The sequence below is a fragment of the Muntiacus reevesi genome, chromosome 4 (assembly GCF_963930625.1).
Source record: "Muntiacus reevesi chromosome 4, mMunRee1.1, whole genome shotgun sequence".
Lineage (NCBI taxonomy): Eukaryota > Metazoa > Chordata > Mammalia > Artiodactyla > Cervidae > Muntiacus > Muntiacus reevesi.
In genome coordinates, this window is record NC_089252.1 from 158,079,944 (window position 1) to 158,103,576 (window position 23,633).

General features: G+C 41.3%; 2 protein-coding genes across 3 annotated transcripts in view; one reads left to right on the forward strand and one right to left on the reverse strand.

Moving 5' to 3' along the window:
- Positions 1-23,633, forward strand: part of PTPRB (protein tyrosine phosphatase receptor type B) — a 123,190-nt gene that overhangs the window by 93,627 nt on the left and 5,930 nt on the right. For both annotated transcript variants that reach the window (XM_065934625.1, XM_065934626.1), the window contains 12 exons: positions 2,160-2,266; positions 5,522-5,621; positions 6,696-6,779; positions 6,880-6,897; positions 7,019-7,100; positions 7,703-7,793; positions 8,510-8,586; positions 10,149-10,283; positions 11,523-11,645; positions 12,051-12,214; positions 13,741-13,876; positions 21,894-22,014. In XM_065934625.1, coding sequence (XP_065790697.1) covers positions 2,160-2,266; positions 5,522-5,621; positions 6,696-6,779; positions 6,880-6,897; positions 7,019-7,100; positions 7,703-7,793; positions 8,510-8,586; positions 10,149-10,283; positions 11,523-11,645; positions 12,051-12,214; positions 13,741-13,876; positions 21,894-22,014 — 1,238 coding nt within the window. The remainder of the gene's footprint in view (positions 1-2,159; positions 2,267-5,521; positions 5,622-6,695; positions 6,780-6,879; positions 6,898-7,018; positions 7,101-7,702; positions 7,794-8,509; positions 8,587-10,148; positions 10,284-11,522; positions 11,646-12,050; positions 12,215-13,740; positions 13,877-21,893; positions 22,015-23,633) is intronic.
- KCNMB4 (potassium calcium-activated channel subfamily M regulatory beta subunit 4) overlaps positions 22,028-23,633 on the reverse strand; it is a 101,335-nt gene continuing 99,729 nt past the window's right edge. The window contains exon 3 of the mRNA XM_065934628.1: positions 22,028-22,842. Coding sequence (XP_065790700.1) covers positions 22,683-22,842 — 160 coding nt within the window. The 3' untranslated portion in view covers positions 22,028-22,682. The remainder of the gene's footprint in view (positions 22,843-23,633) is intronic.

Here is a 23,633-nt window from a genome sequence, read left to right on the forward strand (position 1 = left end):
TTTGTTTTCTATTCTAAATAGAATAGCAATGTGACCACAATCAGATAATCTGCTTCTGTTGACCTCACTTTCTTCAAACGAAAGAAATTGAACCACATGATCTATAGCTTTGTAGAATTCTGATTCTGGACATATTTAAAGTTGAAAAACTTACCATTACATATCAGTTCATTAAAATAATCTTATATGCATATAGAGAAGACCTGTCTGTAAAATATAGCAGAAATGTTGAAGGACCTAAGAGGGCTGTAGGTCAATAAATGCTCTGAAGGTCCAAAAGTCTTCTTGAAGGAGGTATCATTTTGGCTGGCTCCTGAAAAGTAGGGAAGGGTTTGAAAATGGGGATATAGGGGCAAAAGGAGATTCACGGTTCAGAAAACAGTCATAATGCAGAGGCAGAAATACACAAATTATTTAGAGAAGAACAAACCCAAATAGTCCAGTTTCAAAGTGAGGGTCCTATCGAGGGGGTAGTAAGGAAGACAAAAATGGGAAGAGAGGCTGGGACAGGATTCCAGATTGGGTGCTAAGTGCTGGGCTGGGGGATGTGGCTGTGACATCCATTATTGGAGGGGTTCTAAGGGCAGAGTTCCTGCTGACAGCCTAATTTTAAGCTAACCCTACAGTAAAACTGCAAGAGCTGTAGTAAATGCAGTGAGCTCTTGCAGTATCTCCTTCCTGGGTTCCCAAAGGCCCTGATTCATCTGGATCCATTTTGTGTTTTGCATTTGCACCTTTGAATCTTAGAATTCCGGAGCAGAACCTGTCAAGGTTGTTACACCCCCAGTGCTTTTATTTTCACAGATGAGAAAGCTGAATCATAAAGAACTTTAGGAACCATTCACCTAATCAGTGATAATGAGAAGGAGACCTCAGACCCCCAGTTTCCCAGCCCAGGCCCTTTTTACAGCCCTCCAACAGAAGTCACTGCTGTTAAACCAAAATTAAGCCGAGAGAAAGAGATCTGGACTAGGAGTCAGAAAATCCTGAGTTTGGTTATCTTTCGCCAGCTTTCTCTATAATCTTGAGTGAGAAATGGTATCTCCCCAAGCTTCAGGTTCCAAATCCCTAAGTAGTGTCATAAGTTTCTGATACTGGAGAGGTTAGAGATGGTCAAATAGAATCATGTTTGTAAAAGTTGCTCACACTTACAAATCACCATACAAATTAAAAAAACTCTTCATCGGAGAGACTCTTTTCAATGTCCAAAGCTACAATACACTGGCAACACACACCAGCTCCTTCCCTTCCACGTAATACATGTTGACTGCTTGTTACTCTCTGGGGACATTGCATAATACCTCCACCAATAGTCTGTTATTCCTGGAAGTACCACTTTTGGCTTGGAAGGTGTATTTTAGACATGGAAATTATAGATGTGGTTGATCAATACAATCTTGATGATATTGAGGAGATTATACTTAGACCTGGCCATGAGTTAGAAGGAGAGGGGAAAAGGTCAGAACAGTTTGTCGCGGCTGGCTAATGCTGGTACTGTTTCAGCATTATTACAGGATGTGCCCAGATACTTCTGGGTTAAGCAAATCTAGATTCCTTTTTTAAGGGAAAAAAGAGTCATTCATTCATTCTTATATGATTTAAATTAACCCTAAAAAAGTTTTTCCATCTAAACCAATCCTGTTACTCTCAGTAAACCTACAATCTGGGAAACTTTAGGATAGAATGGGCTCAAGAGGTTGCCCAAGCCAATCTTTAACTTCATGCCTGGTTGCTGTCCTACAGGTCCCCTGAGAGCTGGTTCTCCAGTCTCTGCTTAAACCCCCTCAGTGACTGGGAGCTCGCTACCTATGTGGGAGCTCATACTCTAGATGTTAGAAAGTGATTTTTTGTTCCCACGCTGCCCTGTGACTTCAGCCTACTAAGCTCAGTTCTATATTCAAGAATGTAAACCTTGAGATGATAGGGACTTATTCTTTGCAGTATATCTAGCTTCTGGACAGGTTCTGGCACACAGTAGAGGCTCAATAAATATTTGATGAATGATGCATGAATGCACGAAGCCAGGGCCTTCTGATTTCATAATTCATACCCTCCCCTACATGCATATCGACCAGGTGACCACCCTGTTTCTCCTTGAAAACATCCTCCTACTGTGGCCAGTCACTAATTTGTGCTTAATAAATTGGTTTTCTTTTCAGAATCAGCATTCGGGCTTTCACCCAGCTATTTGATGAGGACCTGAAGGAATTCACAAAACCACTCTATTCAGACACATTTTTCTCTTTGCCCATCACCACTGAGTCAGGTAAGGCTAACCTTTTCATCCATCTGACATGGTCTGCCAACCACCACATCACCTACAAGAGCCTCTAGTAAGAGGCTGGACCTCAGACTCCCTGCTTCCCAACCCAGGAGAGATCAGGGGACTTGGCTGATGGTGGGAGGATCATTTATTTTTGCTTGGAATGTAACCTTTATATGATCATGAATTGATGTGGATTAGAGAAATTGCACAACTTCTGTAGCAGAGTGGACTGAAAGGAGATTTATCTTGTAAAGAAGGTAGAAAGAGGAACCAGATTTTTTTTAATCTATTAAAATTGAATTTAAAAAAAAAAAATAGTGGATGAAGAACTTTCAAGTCAAGAGCTGACACAGGCCAAAACAAAAGTAGGTATAAAACGCTTTCAAGTTGTAAATGGGAATGTGTATATGAAATATATACATAGAAATGCATAGGAAAAAAGAAGACTAGAAGGAACTTTTTTCCTTTTGTTTATTATATGTTGCTTTTACATGATAAAAAAAAAAGTGTTAACTTGGCTTTACATAAATTTCTGAAGGAAACTTCTCTAAACTGTGCTAGAAGGAAAGCCTGAATAACGTTGTTTTTTAGTCGCTAAGCTGTATCCAGCTCTTTTGCAATCTCATGCACAATAACCCACTAGGCTCATCTGTCCATGGGATTTCCCCGACAAGAATGCTGGAGTGGGTTGTCGTTTTCTTCTCCAGGGGATCTTCCTGACCCAGGAATCAAACCTGTGTCTCCTGCATTTACCACATAGCCTCCAGGGAAGCCCCTGAATAATAATAGTAGCTAATATTGACTCTCTGTCCTCTCTGTGGAGCTGCAGTTTTAAGCGTTGTGCTTAGAATAATTTACCTAATCCTCACTATGGCCTTTTGTGGTAGATACTATTACCATCCCCCGTTTTAAAGGTGAGGATTTGAGATACCAAGAGTTCATGTAACTTGCCTAAGATAGCAGAGCTGGGTTCTAGCACTTTCTGCCTGACCTCTTAACTTCTGCACGGCACTGATGTGGAATAGTTCCAACACGCTGAGAATAGATTTATTTTTTAGCACATTGTTCTTTGGTACCATTATCTGCCCAGCCTTCCTCTGTACCCAGCCTTTCACAGTGCTTGGTCTCAGGAAGTTCTTCTTTAGAGCTAAAACAGTCTCTCATGCTGCATGACAAAAGATGACTCAGCCTCACAAACACTCCCATCTATTTATGCCAAATATAGGATAATCTCCCACTTTTCAGACCAAAAAGGAATCAGAACACAGTTAAGAGAATTTAGATGTGTTTGCTTACAAGTTAATATTAAGAATGGGATTTGTAAACATTATTCTTCCCTATTTAAATTATTGTTATACAACAAAAGTTGTACGTAGTCCAGTAAAGATAGTAAACATACATCCAAAAAAAGGAATATTAACCACCTTAAAAGAAAGATGATTATGTTGATTTGTTAAATCTTGAAAATCAACATTGAATAAACAAATCCAAGTGCTTAAAATGCAACTTCAAAAATGGATTACTCCATAGACCTAAATGTAAGAGCTAAAATGATCCAACTTTTAAAAGAAAACATAGGAGGAAGTCTTTGTGACTTTGAGTTAGGAAATGGTTTCTTAGCTATAGCACCAAAAGCCCAAGCAGCAACAAAATAGATAAATGGGACCTAATTAAAATTAAAAACTCTTGAGCTTCAAAGGACACCATAAAGTGAAACAAGATAACCCACAGAATGGGAGAAACTATTAGCAAATCCTGTATCTGATAAAGGTCAAGTATCCAGAATATATAGAACACTTACCACTCAATAATAAAAAGACAACACAATTTAAAAAATGGACAAAGGATACAAATAGACATTTTGCCAAAAAAGATACACATAAGTCCAATAAACTCATGAAAAGATGCTCATCATTAGACATTATCATAACTACAATAAGATACCACTTCACACCCACTAGAATGGCTATCATCAAAAAGATAATAGCAAGTGTTAGCAAGGATATGAAGAAATCCAAACCCTTATACATTGTTTGTAGAATGTAAAATGATGCAGTTTCTATGGAAAACATTTTGCAGCTTCTCAAAATGTTACACCTTCCTCAGCAATTCCACTCATTAGTATATACCCATGAAAAATGAAACAAAAATTTGTATATGGAGATTCATAGCAGCATTATTCAAAATGACCAAAAAAAGTAGAAATACCCCAAATGTCCATCAATGGCTGATAGCTAAACAAAATATGGAATATTATTCAGCATAAAAAGGAATGAAATACATGCCACAACATGGATGAACCTTGAAAACATGCTAAGTGAAAGAAGCCAATTCCAAAAAGCACATGTTTATTGCTTAATTTATACGAAATATCCAGAAAAGGCAAATCTATGAAGACAAGGTAGGTTAGTGGTTGCCAGGGTCTAGAGAGAGGGAATGGAGAATGACTGCTAAGGGGCATGGGGCTTCTTTTAGGGGGTGATTAAAATGTTACAAAATTGAATGTAAAATAATTGAATTGTACAGTTTAAATTGGTGAATAGTCTGGTATGTGAATTATATTTCAAAAAAAACCTGTTTTTAAAATGGGCTACCTTCTTATAAACTCCCAGTGACAATATCAGATCATTTAATAAACATGGAATTTCATTAAAATAATTGAGCAACTCACTGGATTTGCCAATGTCCCAGATGCTGTGTAACAAATGAAATAGCATATTAACCTTGGCAAACTTCTGGCCTTGACCTCAAGTGCCCCAAACTGTGCATACAAGCACAAGTGAAGTCCCAATTAATTATAAGCTGAATATCATTAATTTCAAAAATATAATGACCAACCCACCATTACATAGCAGTAGCTCATGGTTCATCTTTTCAGCTGTATACTTCTAAGCTTTAGATAGTAAAAGCCTTGGGCTTCCCTGATGGCTCAGTGATAAAGAATCTATCTGACAACGCAGGAGACGAGGGTTTGATACCTGGGTCAGGAAGATACCATGGAGACAACCCACCCCTGTATTCTTGCCTGGAAAATCGCCTGGACAGAGGAGCCTGATGGGTTACAGTCCACGGGGTCACCAAAAGAGTTGGATACAACTTAGTGACTGAACGACAGTAAATACCTTAATGTGGGCATCATTCAGATTCTTCTATATTAACATCACTGGGGAGACGGGTTCCCATAGCTCTCTTATTGGTTCTTTAATAACACTAATTTTCCCACCTGGCTTTCTTGTTGCGCTCTGGATCCTGTAGAGCCTCTGTTTGGAGTTATTGAAGGTGTGAGTGCTGGTCTGTTCTTAATTGGCATGCTCGTCGCTGTTGTTGCCTTATTCATCTGCAGACGGAAAGCCAGGTGAGTACAAAGTTCCCTTTGGTGATTGGGTTCACAATTTTAAAGACGCAACTGAAAATGCTCTTTTGCCTGAAAACTAAAAAGGGAGAAATCATTTAATTTCTCCAGGTTAAGTCACTTTATCTCTTAAGAAAAACAAGAGTCAAACCCTAAAACCATGACTCACTTGTTTGCATACCATTGCTGAGTCTTATCCTTACCAAAGGAATGAGGGGCCATCTGTATCCTCATTTGAATGTGAAATAGCTCCTTTGGCACAGAGAAGAAAAAATGTGTATGTGTGTGATTCAGTCACCTTGTGAAGACTGAGATGTCTATGAATTATGTTTTCAAATGCTTTTCTGAACTATTCTGAAAAGTATGGGTGCCATCTCAGTTTTGTGGTTCCTACATGCCATGGTAAGCTAAGAAGGAAACAAAAGAACTAAACATGTGTGGCCCCAATGCCATGCCCTCTTTCCTTAGGGAATTTCTTCTCTTTGGCACATTGTCCTCTCTCTTGCAGTCGTGTCTTGCATCTAAGGTTTACTGTGTGTGTGTGTCTTTTTTTTTTTTTAAAGGAAAGCTTTATTGAGAGTGTGGGAAGTGATTATGACCTGTAGCCAAAAACAGAAGACACATCTTCAGCTATTGCAAAGATCTGTTTCTGAGTGGGGAAAATCTGTTTCTTATGTTCTTCCTCCCTGCTCCCTCCCTCAAAGGGATGTTGGCTGAGTGTAAAATATACATGTACTGAAAAATCCATATTTGTACAAACATGCACACTCTTACCATAAGTGGAGAAATCTGGGCTTCCCTGATGGCTCAGCGGGTAAAGAATCTGCTTGCAAGGCAGGAGATACAGGAGACTTGGGTTCAATCCCTGGATTGGGAAGCTCCCCTGGAGAAGGGAATGGTAATCCACTCCAGTAGTCTCGCCTGAAAAATTCCATGGACAGAGGAGCCTGGCAGAGTACAGTCCACAGGGTTGCAAAGAGTTGGACACGACTAAGCAAGCCCAGCCTTACCATAGACAGAGAAATCTGTTTAAATTATTTCATAATCAAAATATCAGTCCTCTCCCTTGTGTCTCAGCCACGGTCGAGAAAGGCCCTCTGCTCGTCTGAGCATTCGTCGGGATCGACCACTGTCTGTCCACTTAAACTTGGGCCAAAAAGGGTGAGCACATTTTCCTTCACTTTATTTATTGAAAGAAGAGTTGATTGTCTTACATGAAATTTGCTAACAAGATCTTTCTACTTTCGGCTTCTCTTCACAGTAACCGGAAAACTTCTTGGTAAGAAAGAACTCATCAATTACTCTATTGTCTGCTTTTGAAATATAACTGGGGCTGGGTAAGGCATTTCCCCCTGTTCTTCAGTAATTTTCTTCTCTTTCTGTTATGTTTTTAACCATAGCCCAATAAAAGTAAATCAGTTTGAAGGGCACTTCATGAAGCTGCAGGCTGACTCCAACTATCTTCTATCCAAGGAATATGAGGTACAACTCAGATGCAATGATGTTTTAGCATCCCTGGTCCTTAGCAGAATTTCCTTTCAGCCTTCACTGTGGAATCACAGCCCAATTGGGCTCAGGAGTTAGAATGGCACATAGGGTCTCACCGAGTGTTCTTTTATGCCCGAATCCATTCCCTGCACAATATACCACCTAGTCTCAGAAGCCAGTTTGATCTCCAGAATAACCAACAAAGTGCTATCCAGATCAGATGGAAAGAGAGAATTAACAGACTTCAAATGCAAACTGATGCTGTCAGTTATTTAACCTGGCCTTTTGCTTGCTTGGGAGATAATGTGGTTGGGTGAAAAGTGCCCAGGCTTTGGATTCAGTTCCCAGCTTTGCAACCTGTGTGACCTGGGGCAAGTGAATTATCCTGCCTGAGCCTCATCTGTAAAATGGAGATGAGACTGCCTCCTCCGGGGCTGTTGTGGGGATGACAGCCGATGCCTGTGGTCGAATAGGAGACATTCCACAAATGCAGCTAGTGTAGCATACTGTTAGATTATTATGTATCTCAAGGACTGTCCAGTTTGCCATATTCTATTTCACATTATCCACATGCAGACTTATTTTTGACCTAACAGGACTTAAAAGATGTGGGTCGAAACCAGTCATGTGACGTTGCACTCTTGCCAGAGAACAGAGGGAAAAATCGATACAACAATATATTGCCCTGTAAGTTTCGTGTTGAAATCTGTAATCCCGTCTTCCTCTCACCATTTCTTTCCTTTTCCATGGTTAAAAATGGAGCTACAGCAACATGCTATAGCTGGATATGGGAGATCTGAGGCTCGAAATGTCTTTAAAAACAAATGACTTGGACATAACTGGACTTCTCTCCAGAGGGTAGCAACCAGCTGAAATTCTGGCTGTGAGAGAAAGACCTCTTATGCTGTTGACATTTCATCACGTGGTCCTGATGCTTCTCCTTGGAGGGTTAAGAGCTGTGACAGGGTTAACAGTAAGGGTCACCCTTGGTTTACTTAAAATCTCTAGTTAGCAATTATTGCATAGATAAAGATATATATTACATATATTATTCTTATTATCCTTACCCAATTGGGTGAAGCAATTGAAGGTGGCTTTTCTGAATTGTATTCATTACAACAATGAAAAGGAGCTGGCCCCTCCATCAGATGAATGTTGTTAGTGTCACAGAGGGAAGCACAGATGGGCTTAGAAGAGCATTTGGCTCATTTGCTTGTATGTTTCTGGGCCACTTGTGCAGCTCTGTGTGAGCTTGACCTGCAAAATGGAGCTGAGGCTGTCTGCCATGTGGGGTTGTGGTGGGAGTCAGAGCTAACACGTGTCAAATTCAAAGCATTCTGTAAACAGTAGAAAAATCACCCCACGGCTCACTGATACATCTTTCTCAATAAACTTCCTTCCAGATGATTCCTCTCGAGTGAAGCTGTCCAACGTGGATGATGACCCGTGCTCTGACTACATCAATGCCAGCTACATCCCTGTAAGTGAACCCGGGGCCAAAGCAACTGGGATGAGACTTTGACAGGCAGTTATGCTGGAGACACCTCTCCTCCAACACACTCCCACTCTTCTCAGGTCCGGAAACATGGACTTTTTAGAAGAAAAAAAAAAAGGCCATGTCTGATTGCCATAAAATGCAGGCTGTCCTAGTCAATCACTGCTAAGGCCCAGCTTTCACAATGGCTATAGTCACATAGGATTATTACGGGCCCAGGAGGCATTTTCAAAGGTCGTTTCCTCTCTGCAGCCCTTAGTCAAGATTAGAGCTCCCTAAGGAAGCTGAATCTCCACAGCTAAGGCTGCCTAGCTAGGGAAGCTAATTCAAAGTTATTTGGATTTTTAAAAACCACAGACACAACTCAAAGGTTGTGTCAAACCTCTGGGCTCAGATTCTGGCTAGCAATTCACCAGCTTCCTACAACACCTCCAGTGGAAAAAGCTTCAGGTCAGGTAGACCCAGTTTGAATCCCATCTCTGCCCCTGCTGCTGGTCTGAGGATCCCTCTCTGAGTAGCAAGAGGCTAGAGGTTGCCACAGGAGCTTCTGGGAAAACATCCTCCAGCAGAGATGAAGATAAAGGAAAGTTCAGCAGAGCAGGCAACATGCTGAGACTTGGAGGATAAATAAGGATTCGCCAGACGAGCGGCTGTGTTTGGGTGGGCAGGGTGGGAGTGGGGGTAGCAGAGGTGACAGAGCAGAAGCCCGAAGGAATGACAAGAGGAGAAAGAGCTTCAACTGGGATCTGCAAGTAATACTGTAGTGTTGCTAGAATGCAGAATGTGTGGGCGAAAATATCCTAGCTCATAGAGCTATGGTTATGATTCAGTAAGATCTGTGAAAATCCTGACCCACAGCTTATCATGGGTTTCCCTTGTAGCCCAGTTGGTAAAGAATCTGCCTGCAATGCAGGAGACCTGGGTTCGATTCCTGTGTTGGGAAGATCCTCTGGAGAAGGAAATGGCAATCCATTCTAGTATTCTTAGCCTGGGGACTCCCATGGATAGAGGAGCCTGCCAGGCTGTAGTCCATGGGATCACAAAGAGTCAGACAGGACTTAGCGACTAAACCACCACCAGAGCTTGTGATAGGGTAGATGCCCAATAAACAGTGGGTTCTCTTCCCCTCAGTTTCCCTTGCATGATATCTCTTACCAACATCCCAAAGCCAAGTATCCCAAATGAGTAAACTCTTCTTTGTTAAATAGGGCAAGAGCCTCATCAACGTCAGTTCCTCAGACAATCCACAATGTGTATACACACACATAACTGAGGGTGAAGTGTTTTCTAAATTATGGCCCAAGTCCTCCGCTGCCTTTAAGAATAAACCCAACCTAATAAAAAAAGGCCTTGGCTCTTCACAATAGGTCAGCATTCCGGCCTTTGTCCTTCCTGCTCCCAAGCCTTGCCACGTGTTAGTATCTCTTTTTCAAATCAGGGACCTGGCAAAGACTTAGGTCTCACCTAATCTACAGCACTAAGCCCTTTGTTTAGAGTTCTGAAGAGGCCCATTGTTTCTGACTCCCCACATTGTAAATTCATTGCAGGGCAACAACTTCAGGAGAGAATACATCGCCACTCAGGGACCTCTTCCCGGCACCAAGGATGACTTCTGGAAAATGGCGTGGGAACAGAATGTTCACAACATCGTCATGGTGACGCAGTGTGTGGAGAAGGGCCGAGTGAGTGCATGGTCTTCCTGCCATACTGACCTTGCTTTCCACCCCTTGGATGGAATTTGACTCCCCGCCCCGTAGAAATGAAACCCCATAGGGACTTTCCTGCCTGCCCAGTGGTTAAGACCACGCCTTCCAATGTAGGAAAATCTCTGGTCAGGAAGCTAAGCTCCCGCATACCAAACACCCGAAAAACCAAAACATATAACAGAAGCAATATTGTAACAAATTCAATAAAGACTTTAAAAATGGTCCTCATCAAAAAAAAAAAAATCTTAAAAAAAAAACCCCATGAAAACCAACTAGGGATCATACAAGAACACTGTTACTGAGTTAAAGCCACTCGATTATAGAAAGCTCTGTAGTAAACCCAGGTGATACCCTGTTCAGATGCTGGGTCTGAAGTTTCAGTCAAAGATGGTTCCGCTGAACAAGTGGGATCATCAGAAGTGTCCAGGACACAGAAGGATTACCTGGGCTCTTGTCAGCACCATCCTCTGTTGTATGGGGAGAAGAGGTATGTTGGCAGAGTCACTGGCTCTACCCCTGATTTCAGGAAGTAAGGAGTAATGAATTTTAGGCTGTGTCTGCAGACACAAAGTAAAATAGTTATCTGATTAAATGGTTTATATGGTCATGTTGCTGGTTAAAAAGAAAGATTACATGAAGTTCCCAGTGTCTGTGCTCAATAATTATATATGTTCACAGTACTCTTTCTCCTGTCTTCACCTGTGAATGTGATCTTAGCTAAATGTTCTGACTTTTCAAAGATCGCCTGGCCCATGGCATTGGATCCAGGTTGGAACAACATAAAAACATGGACAAAAAAGGGCCAGGGAGATGGTGCCTTCATCTTCCCAGCTAGATCTTTCTTAAGAAAGAAAACAAAACAAAGCAAAAGCAAACAATAAAAGAGCACAAGAAACTGTAAGACATGGTTTATGTGCCCATGAAATTGAAAGGCTGAGGAAATCAACAAAAACTGAAGCCACAGAACACGAACCTGAAAGGGAAATGAATCTAAAGGTGTGGGATTTGCCCCTTGACGATGCCTCTCCCTCACTGGGAGCAGAAGCCCAGCTTCAGTCCTGCCCATGAGTAGGTTAAGGCAAAGCAGATCGTCAGATTGCTTTAGCAGCTGACCCTGGATTCCAACTCAGGAAGACATTTCCAGGAGGGAAAGTTCAGGTTCATGGTAGAAGCATGTTTCCAGACTCACTTTTTTTTTCTGCTGTCTTCCTCTAGGTAAAGTGTGACCATTATTGGCCAGCAGACCAAGATTCCCTCTACTATGGGGACCTCATTCTGCAGATGCTGTCGGAATCTGTGCTGCCCGAGTGGACCATCCGGGAATTTCGGATATGCAGCGTATGTTTGTTCGTTTGACTTCATTGACTAACAAAGCTGGAAAGATGAAGTGCGTGCTAAAGTCGCTTCAGTCGTGTCCGACTCTGCGACCCCAGGGACTGTAGCCCGCCAGGCTCCTCTGTCCATGGGATTCTCCAGGCAAGAACACTGGAGTGGGTTGCCATGCCCTCCTCCAGGGGATCTTCCTGATCCAGGGATCGAACCCACGTCTCTTCTGTCTCCTGCTTTGGCAGGTGGGTTCTTTCCCACTCGCGCCGTGCGGGAAGATGGAGAACGCCTGTGAATCCCATTTCTGCTGGTTCCCTCTCCTGCAGTTTGGCTCCTAGGAATCCCTGCCTGGGCGCGGTTGTCAGCTTTGAAGGTTTGCCTTGAGCCGTCCCACTTCTTACCACTCTGCTCTTCCAGGAGGAACAGCTGGACGCACACAGGCTCATCCGCCACTTCCACTACACGGTGTGGCCAGACCACGGTGTCCCGGAGACCACCCAGTCCCTGATCCAGTTTGTGAGGACCGTCCGGGACTACATCAACAGGAGCCCCGGGGCCGGGCCCACTGTGGTGCACTGCAGGTACCTCCCGCCGGAGCCAGCAGGCCGGCAGCCGGGCGTCTAGGCCTGGGGAGGGGGTGGGTGGAGGGTCTGTGTGCCCAACCAGGCTGCTCGGGCCGGGGGGTGTTCTTCCACCCTCTTCCCCCGCTGCTCCCCAACCTCACTCCTTCGCAGTCTCTTCACCTCCCATTTCTCTCCCTGGCTCTCCATCCTTCTCTCCCTCGTGCTTTTTTTCCTACTGTATCCAGTGCAAAGCCCTTATGTGACTTCCAGGTCCCTCATCATTGGGCCCCATCTCACCCCTCAATCCAAGTTCTCAGAAACTCACCTCCCTCTCTAGCTGGGGAGGAGACTGCTCAAGCTCATCCTTGCCGCCTGCCATTCTTTCTGCTTGGAATGGCCCCCTCTCTGTCCTCCACCTGTATAAACCATAACCAGCCTTTAAGATCACAGCTCTCAACTTCCCACAGAGTAGCATTGCCATCTGTGGCAACCCAATTTTGCTCTTAAATTTCTGTTCTCTCTTGACTTCTCTTTGCTTCAGCCTGTACAACCATAAAATCAACCTAACAAGCAGGCGCTCACTCTCTTTCTCCCTGGGGAGCCTAGTGTTTAGCTAATTAATGTTTGCAGAAACACTTGGATAGCCCTAACTGAATGGCACTAATAAACAGCAGGGAATTGCTACAGTAAGAGAAATGTCACGTGTTCTTGTTTTCTCCCAATCTGCCCAGCACCCTAGGAGCCCTGCTTTTATATGTCATCGGAACCAGGATGCTTTTTATAGGAATGTGAGACTTTCAAGAGTTTCCTGCCTTCTGAAAATGGCAGGCATATTCACCCAATAACACCCAAAACCTGTTTTTCTTTATCTTATAAATACATGCATCAAAAAACCCCAGGTTATGCCATCACTTTAGGGAGCAATTTGACAATTCCTGGTGAAGCTGAAGGTGTTCATACACTATAACCCAGCAGTTCTTCTTCTAGATATCAATCCTCGAGAAACCCCACACGTGTGCACAATGATGCTCACTGCAATGCAATTTGTAATAGAGAAAAACTAAAAACAATCTCATTGTCTATCAGTAGGGAATGGTGGCTTATGAACTCTGTAAAAGAAATTATGTCTACATGTAACAAATGTAGACAAATCTCAAAAACAATATTGAGTAGAAAAGTTGACATAAGAATACATAAACCTTCTTTAGTACCATTTTAGTAAATTTTGGAAACACATTAAATGAGTATATTGTGTATAGATTTACATGAATGTAGGAAGAGTATGAAAGCATGCTTGAAAATGATACACAGCAAATCCTTACCCTTGATGGGGTGGAGAGGTGGAGGAGGGAAGGAGGAAAGGATGGAAGTTCAGAACCCTGGGTTTTATTTCTTTGAGAGAGCACATTGAGAGAAAGAAGTATCCTATATTCTTCTCTAACTTGGAAGGGAAGGGAAAGGGAAGATTGTGCTAGAGTCATTGGATACAGACCAGAAAGTCCAGTTTAATGAAAAAAGTGGTCTTTCTTCACTCTCTTTTCTAGTGCTGGTGTGGGTAGGACTGGAACCTTTATTGCATTGGATCGAATCCTCCAGCAATTAGACTCCAAAGATTCTGTGGACATTTATGGAGCTGTGCATGACCTAAGACTTCACAGGGTTCACATGGTCCAGACCGAGGTAAGAGTTCAGCTGAAGGACACACATCACCCTGTCTGTCTCCCTCCCCCCACAAATGTTCAGGGCTTTAATCTGATAAAGGGAAAGAACTATGACTCATTAAGAGGAGAAAGAGAATTGAATGTTGATGTTTTCTAAGACTTTATTTTAAAAGAAATTTCAGTGACCTTGAGGATGATGTGTATCCTTATCTTTACTGAACTAGTTGTCCATCTTCTTTAGGTCGGTAGGAAGAAAGATGAATTTTTTTTTAAATCCATATATGAACATGGGGGCAAACCAGCTAGTTCATCTTGAAGATCATTTTAAGATAGGCTGGTGGTTGAGCACAAGAACTTCAATTAGTAAAAAGGAAACAGATTCTAATCTCTTGTCTCCTCCAGCGCACCCCAGCTGCACCCCCATCTCTGGAGACACTAAAGAGTCTCCACATTAATTGTGCTCTCTACATTAATTGTGGAGGATAAATGCTTGCATTTATATAGTCCTTTGCCATTAACTGTGGAGGATAAATGCTTCCATTTATATAGTCCTTTGACATTTACAAGGTATTTCTAAACAGGTCATCTCATTAGATTTTCTCACACACACACACACACAAACATAGATAAGAGAGAATTATTTTCCATTTCCAGAATAGAAAATAAGTTCAGAGGCTAAAGGACTTTGCACAGCTATGAAGTAGCTGAGCTGGGACTTAAACCCTGTTCTAGAGAATCACAAGTCCCAAGTCCTAATTCCCAAGTCCCCTGGCCCACAGCCTCAGAGTCAAATCTGTGTCCCCACACAGACCAAACCCGTCCCTCCCCTGCATCATTGCCTTACCAGTTCTCTTCTTACCAATTCCACGTTCGCTTGCCCTTCTGTTTCCCAAGTAACTGTGCAAAATCTTCTATTTTTAAAAAATGCCTGTGCTCAGAAAGGTGAAGACTTCTGTGTGCGACTCTGGTAGAGTCCTGGGACACGTGAAAACTGTGCAGGTGGCCGTGATCCACGAAATGGAGATGTGCCATAGCAAAGGCGCCCCTCGAGCTCTTTGAGCCCACTATTCCCAAAACCACTTTGACCCCCAGATCCTCTTCTTGTGCAGAGCATATTCATATCCTGCAGACCCTCATGTTATGTAACACATTTGGGAGAACACTGTCATCATTGCCTCCTATGGACAGCACCCACACCCAGGATCTTCTATCCCCACTGTCCTTTCATTGTAACAATTATTGCACTATATTTTAAATATTTTATTAAGTACTTTAAAAAAAATACATGAAAGTAGGGAAAATAGTATAATGAATTTCCATACCCAAGCCCCAGTTTCTGTAGTCATCCAGTAATTATAGCCCACATATACTGTTCCCCTATCCCATGACTTACTGGACTGTTTTAAAGGTACTCCTACTTATCACATCATTTCATTCTTAAATACTGTGTATCTTAAAACATACATATTTAATATTATATATTCTACATATTATTAATAATATTATATATTTTATTCCCTATATATTTTACAGTTATATATATATTTTAAGTTAAAGACTTGTTCAAAAATCATGACCACAATACCATTATCATGCATGACAATTTTAATCATAATCCCTTAATATCATCCAATATTTAGTCAGTGTTTAAATATCCCTAATTATCTCAAAAATTGCTTTTTACACTTGGTTTGCATTAGAATACAAAGTCCATACATTGCATTTAGTTGAAGTCTCTTGTAAATTTCTTTTAATCTATAATAACCCTCCCTCTGATTTGTTTCCTGCGCCATTTATTTGTTAAAGAAATCAGTTCATTTGTTCCATAGATTTTCCTACTTTCTAAATGTGGCTGACTGCTTTTTCATAATGTGTTCTATTTTTCATAATGTAAGGTGATATAATCCTCTATTTTCCATAATTTTCGTCAGCAGTTCATTGGCTCTAGAGGCTTAATTAAGTCTAAGTTCCTTTTTTACCACCACCTGCTTCCTGGGTGGTACTGAGTACTTCCTGTTGCATCCCGTCTGAGTACTTCCTGTTGCATCCCGTCAGGAGGCACTTCCTGTTTGTGTCTCTTCCCGATACTGATGAAACTGACAATGGCCATCCACTATAACTTTTCCAGTCAGCCCTTCACTTAATGGTTTGGGCAGCCACTGATGACCACTAATTCTGTTCTTTCATTGTGTTGTAGAATTATATCACATTATGTAATAATTGTTTTCCCTCAACTTTTTGTACAAGACTACAAGTTCCTAGAGGTTAGGAACTTGTTTCCTTTGCTCTAGCCTCAATATTCTTTTTAAATCTATTAAATGAACAAATAGCCTACAGTCATGTTGCTAAAAAGTCAAGGCATCAATGTTCCATTACAAATTTGTTTTCATTTTCACAAACTCAAGCCATACTTAATTGTGATTTGGGGAGGAGGAGATCATCACTTTATAAATAAGAGGTGCTGGGGGTAGGGGCCTCAGGCTCCATACCTATTTTTAGAGGCTTCCTGGGCATGTATCACTTCTGTACACCTGCCCAGAACTCTGGAGATGCATTTTGGCAAAGAACAGGCAACCCCACCCCACTGTAAATATCACTGGCTGACATCCAGGGCAGGGGCATCATAATGTACCAAAGCTCTCCCTCTTCCCCCTTGGACATAACTCCTCTTTCACCTATTCTTTCCCCCTTCCTCCTCCTAACCTCTCTGGGGATTCTGTGGTTCTTATTCTAAAGTCTGACTTTTCAGTGTTCAAGTTCCCAAGAGTCTCTACTCGAGGCACTACTCTTGTTTCTCCCCATCTTCATTCTTCATATTTCTTCCATTCCCATGGCTTCAGGAACCACATACCTGCTCAGTTCTCTCAGATCTCATTCTCCTTCCCCATGATAGCTGCTTCATGGACCGTTCCACCAGGAAGTCTTACAGTCATCACACCTCCAACTCAAAACTAAATTCATTATTCATTTCTTTAAAAAACAAACAACAGAAGCACTTCTGCCCTTTCTTCTTTAAGCTTCAGGTGATGGTGTTGCCATTCATCTTGACCTTCATTTGTTTGCCCAGGCTGGGATCTGACTGTTCCCACAGACACGTTCAAGCAATCATTAAGCCCTGTCCATTCTCCCCAGCATCCTTCTCTTTGTTCTAGACTCTCTGCCCTTGCCTGGCCGTTCATCACCTCTCAGAGAGCCTTCGCAGTAGCCTGCTCGTGGGTCTCCCGCCCCCGCTTCTGCCCTCACAGTTCTTTATCACCACTGCCACCCACAAAGTGCTCTGTCACTATCAGCTCCCTGCATAGAAGTTGTGGAAAACTCTTCATTGCTTTGAAATGATTTTCAAGTTCTCCAGAACCTGGCTCCAAGTTACTTCCCCAGTTTCATGTCATAATGCCACCCACCCCCAATCTTTTAGGGTCTGCCAAAATTAAGGAAGTTTTTACTCTCTGGTCCAGAATCAGTGATTCTTTTGATCATGTTGAATGAAGATTTCAATAAGATAGAAATTTTCTCTTTCCTTTTTTCTCTATCAACGAAATCCCAAACAGTATCCAGATGTTATCTGTCTTGCTTTAAGGCTCTGCTGAAGGTGGGCTCCTTCTACATTCTCAGACAGTCAGACCCAATACTGCTCACTCGGACCTGAACGTGAGGGCAGAGGGGTGCAAGCCACAGCTGAGCCCCTGTGGGTGATGATTCCAGCCAAAGAAAAAGGGCATTCTGACATCCCTTGTATTTCTTTTCTGGGTCCACAGAGAGAGTCAGCATCAACTTTATTCTGCTTTATTTGGGAGACAAAGGGGTGGTGGGCCTTCCCAACTTTTGATCAGTATATTAAAGAGCAAAGGCCTCTAAACAAGAGACATTAGATAAGGGATTTGTGAGTGTGACCCTCCTCCTTTTAGCCTAACTTGGGGCATGTTTCCTGCCTGATTCTGAGAGAGACACTCAAACGCACTTGTTAAAGAAAAAGAGCTGATAGTCACCATCTGTCAATGTCCTCTGCTTCCCGTGAGGAGGAAACGGTGGGATGTTATGGACTCAGTGCACATTTGGGGGATTCTCCTGGGAGTTTCCCGTGACTTATGCACCCTACCTTTTAACTACACTAGACTGTTCACAGTTTCCAGAATATACGTACACTCTTCTGTTATTTATATCATTTAGAATGTCCTATTTCTTTGCTCAAATTCTTAACAAATGTCACCTTTTCTCTCTAGCTCTGTATTTTCCTCCTCCAAAAGTGAACCTGATGGCGTCTTCTCATGTATGAAGCTTTATATACAATTCTGTCTTGTGTTTATCACCTTACTTGTTCACATACCTGCCCCTCTGCTAAACTGTGCACTCAGAGGCCATGAAAGGCTCTAGGTACAATCCTATAAATATTATCTCATACTACAGATATTGGTGAAATTGAATGGAACTAAGGCTTCACCAGCTCGCTAGACAGAGGGGAAAAAATGAGCTTTTATGATGTGAAATTCATACATTAAACTTTGTCTACTTTTCATTAAGAATAAAGTGTGGAGCACATTAATAATCTGAAAGGTTTTAGGAGTAATCATTTTCAAAGGGGTATTCTGTTGGGAAAAGGAGCATTTATATTTAAGACAAGGCAAATTAATGAATATTAACTGGTTTCAAAGCCCAGAGTAGATTATTGTTGAAGAACTTACTAATAATGCATAGCATATGAGAGCTCATTCATAGCCAAACTCCAACGTCCCAAACTCTAATATCCCAGTAGAATTGAAAATGTGATTTATGCTTTGGATGGGAGAAACGAGGGAAGTGTCAGCCTCTAATTTGGTAGTTTTCACGGTAAGGAAAATGACTCCCTATACAAACAACCATTTTCAGGAGAGGACCCTTCTCGAGTTTTCAAGATCATAAGATACTCATAGCAAGTAAGCTGAGTTTGTGAGCAGAATTGCAGAGAATAGTTATCAATATTAACACAGACATCACTTATGATTGGTTTGTTTTTTTGAAATGTTCTAATCTAATGATTATACCAAACCTACATGATGAGTTCCTTTGAGTAGATGACCATGCACCCAGGGACAATGCCTAGTGCCAACACATAAAAATAAATACCTATCCACTTTTAAAGATCATTGATGAAGACAGATTTATAGTCTCCCTGTGTGTCTCAAACCTTAAAAATACTCTAAAACTGACCACATGGATCACCTTAAACATAGAGCCTAGGAATGTTTTTTGATATCCATCTAATTGACAGCAACACAAAATCTAATACAAATCTTTAATGGTCACAAGAAGTTAGCTGTAGAAGAGACCCTTGCCTCCTTGTTTTACAGATGCAGAAACTGAGATCCCTATCTAGGCCAGCTGGTGGCAGACCGAGAGCCCAGAGTCCTCATCTGAGGAGAGCCCAAGGCTGAGCACTAACATTACACGTTCATTCCCTTATCAGACAGCCTGGCTGGTCGTAAGGAGAGGAGCCCAGTGCACACTTTTAGCTGCCTGTGGCTGAGCTTCTATGGTCAGCGAAGGTCTCTATGGTGTCCTTTTGGCCCCCAAAACACTGACTCTTCCATATTTGTTTCTGAGTCAAAGGTCGTTTCTAAACCACAGACAAGATACACCACGCTCCTGCACCCAAATGGTGATTTAGGGCAGTAACAACCAACCCATATCATTGTGCCCTGGTGAACGGTACAGACAGACATCCAGAGGAGACCAGTTGCTTTTCCAGCCTAGAAGAGTCTGATTAGGCTTCAGAGCAACACAAAGTCTGTCACTTTCTCACACAAACATAACCATTGGGTTGGCCAAAAAGTTCATTTGGGTTTTTTCATAAGATTTTATGGAAAACCCAAACAAACATTTTGGTCAACCCAAAAGGTTTTATGTGCTTTCATACAGGTTGAAATGACAATGTACTGAATTGCTCCATGACTCTTTTTATGAAAATAATCTGATATATGACCAAATTTCATGGCTTAAAATTTGGCTGAAATCTAATTTTGTCTTGTTCTTTATAACTCACCTTAAACATTACATTTGGTTAACTTCTTGCTCAAATTCTCATGCAAGGAAACTTGTCAAAGCAGATTAGAAATTTGAACTATAAGAATTCTTATCTCTTTAAACAACCATTATCCACAGACTGTGAATAAAAGTATTTCAAAATGTCACTCTATTTGTAAAGAATTTAAGCTTTTCCAACATCTAAAATTTTAAGAAAAACTGCACAAAGGAGAACACAACTTCTCCAAAGGGAGAGCAAAAAAAAAAAGTAGTTCCCAGATAGCTGACAGGTGGGGCTATTCTCACTGTGTAAACCTTCTTAATGAAGTTCAAAGAAGGAAGTGAAAAAGCTGGCTTAAAATTCAACATTCAAAAAACAAAGATCATGGCATCCAGTTCCATCACTTCCTGGCAAATAGGGAAAAAGTGGAAGCAGTGACAGATTTCATTTCCTTGGGCTCCAAAATCACTGTGAATGGTACTGCAGCCACGACATTAAGACACTTGTTCCTTGAAAGAAAAGCTATGACAAACCTAGATAGTGTATTAAGAAACAGAGACATTATTTTGCTGACAAAAGTCCATATAGTCAAAGCTATGGTTTTTCCAGTAGTCATGTATGGATGTGAGAGCTGGACCATAACAAAGGCTGAGCACTGAAGAAATGATGTTTTCAAATTGTGGTGCTGGAGAAGACTTTTGAGAGTCCCTTGGACAGCAAGGAGATCAAACCAGTCAACCCTAAAGGAAATCAACCCTGAATATTCATTGGGATGACTGATGCTGAACCTGAAGCTCCAAAACTTTGGTCACCTGGTGCTAAGACTTAACTCACTGGAAAAGATCCTGATGCTGGGAAAGACTTAGGGCAGGAGGAGAAGTGGGCAGCAGAAGATGAGAAGGTTGGATGGCATCACTGACTCAATGGACATGAGTTTGAGCAAACTCCAGGAGATGGTGAAGGACAGGGAAGCCTGGCGTGCTACAGTTCAGAAGGTGACAAAGAGTTGGACATGACGTAGCACCTGAGCAACCACAAAGCCTCTACGGTTTTCTGCAGTAAGCCAACATCTTTGAGATTCTTTAATGAGTCAGACTCAGATACTGAGAACCAAGATACGCACATCTATTGTACAACCTCTTTTTTTCTCACCATACCACCCCCACCTAAAAAGAATGAAACAACACAGTATGCAGTGACATTATTTTCACATTCAATAATGCAATGATTTTAATGCAATCATCTAAGAAAATTGATGTAATGAAAAAAGCATGAAGTTTGGGCTCACACACCCGGATTAAATCCTAGGATCTCATGTCTTAGCTGTGTGACCTTGGAGAAGTTACTTATTTTCTCTTAGTTTCTATTCATATGGGTGATTATATCTACTATATGAGGTTGTCAAAATAATTAAATGAGATAATTCATATAAAATGCATAGCACAGTGGCATTTATTTTGTATATTTAATAACTATTTGTGGAGGACCTACTATGGTCAGACATAGTTGTTGGCCCTCATAGGACATATTCTAAATATGCATGTACCTAAAAAAGATGAATAAACACTGCCTTTCTGCCCTTTTCCATCATTCTCTTCTCTGTGGTAATAGAAAGTAGTTACCTTTCTACATACTAAAAGCCACTAGTGAAGCGTTATCATGAAATTTGCTAACCATTATAGAATCCCATTACTGTTGAGGTTTGGTGAGAGTCCCTTGTCTTTCTTTTTTATAAGTATCTTGTCTTTAAAAAAAATTTTTTTTAAGCAATTTTATTGGAGTACAGTTGATTTACAACTGTTGTATTAATTTCAGGTGTACCGCAAAGCAAATCAGTTATATGTATACATGTATCCACTGTTTTTTAGATTCCTTCTCATATAGGCCATTACAGAGTATTGGGAAGAGATCCCTGTGCTTAATACAGTAGGTCCTTATCAGTTATCTGTTTTATATATATATAATAGTGTCCCTCAACTTTCTTATGCTTTCCTCTGAGAGTTTGCCTCCCTCTGACATGTCTTCTGCTTTTTCATAGTGTCAGTATGTATACCTACACCAGTGTGTAAGAGATGTTCTCAGAGCAAGGAAGCTACGGAGTGAACAAGAAAACCCTTTGTTTCCAATCTACGAAAATGTGAATCCAGAGTATCACAGAGGTAGGAGCTTACTGCACTTCTTTATAAGTTTATTTAGCAAAATACAGTCTATCTGGAAGCCATTAAAAACCTCAAGCTTTCCCAACACGCACTGATCATCTCTTCTTCTCCCCAAAGGTTTGAGGGAAAGGCCCTCAAAAAGTGGCAACAAGGATGAGAGGCTGAGTGCGGAGGGAACCCCCACAGTGGAGCACAGGTTTCACGTGGTGTCTCCTCCCAGGCTTGGGGTGCCCTCTGTTCAGGACTTGGCTTAATATTTCTAAGGAATGAGGCTTACTACTAAAGAGGATGCTTTGAAATAGCAACTGGGAATTCAAATTGTAAAATCCCATTGGAGAAGAACTTGGCCATATGTATGAAGGTCCTTAATATGTTCTTGTCACCCAGTATTTCTACTACCACCCTAAGTACTGAAAAAGCTTTATGTGTGAAGCTTTTCATAGTTAAAGGTCTGAGTGAAAAAACATAAATGTTCAACAGTGGAGGTCTAAGCATACCATGGTGTATTCACTGAGTAGAACCAAATGCAATCATTAAGAATGATATTTTTAAGGATATTATAATAGTATAGATTTTCTCATAAATAAATGAGAAAACTAGAATGTTAAACAAACAAAAACAGCACATAAGGGGGAAAAAAAAGACTGGAGAGAAATTTGCATGCTCAGTCACTCAACTGTGTCCGACTCTTTGTGACCTTGTGGACTGCAGCCCACCAGGCTCCTCTGTCCGTGGGATTTTTCAGGCAGGAATGCTGGAGGTGGATTGCCATTTTCTCCTCTAGGAGATTTCCTGATGCAAGGATCAAACTGATGTCTCCTGTGTCTCCTGCATTGGTAGACAGATTGTTTACCACTGAGCCACCCAGAAAGCCAGAGAGAAAATAAAGAAATATATCACAGTAGTAAATCAGATTTCTCTGAGCCGTAAAATAACATATCATTTTTCTTCCATTTTATGTTTTTTCTAAATGTTATAGAACAAGCATGTAACATGTAATTTTTGAATGAAAAAAATCAGTAGAAGAAAATGTATAAACTTTGTAAGGCACTGCTTTGATCAGACAATAATTAATTGACATGTGAAGGGTCTGCTTTTTCCTACTCAGGACCATCCTTAAAATCTATTTTATCACACTGGCTAATTGCAAATTTGAAGTTACATTGTAATTTATTTCCAGCTAACAAATTACCTCAAAACTTATCAGCTGACCTCTACATTTAGTATGTCATAGTTTCTGTAGATCAGGAATTTGGAAGGGGCTTAGCTGAGTGGTCTGGTCCTGGATCTCTCATAAGTCAAGACATTGGCCAGGACTGCAGTCATCTGAAGGCTTGACTGGGGCTGGAGTGTTCACTTCAAGATTGTTCATTCACGTGGTTGTTAGCGTAAGTTTCAGCTTCTTGCCACATGTCCACCCATAGATCTTTTTTTTTCTTTTGGACAAACATTATTTCAGAGCTCTTTTATCTCCATTTCAAAATGCTCTTCAGTTTTATTTAGTTCTCTGTACCCTCTGTACCAACCCACCTAGCCAGTATATTAAATAGTTAGTAATCTGTAAAGCACCCATACATGAGAGGACTTCTATTTAAAGGAGTTCTTTGTAAATCAGATAA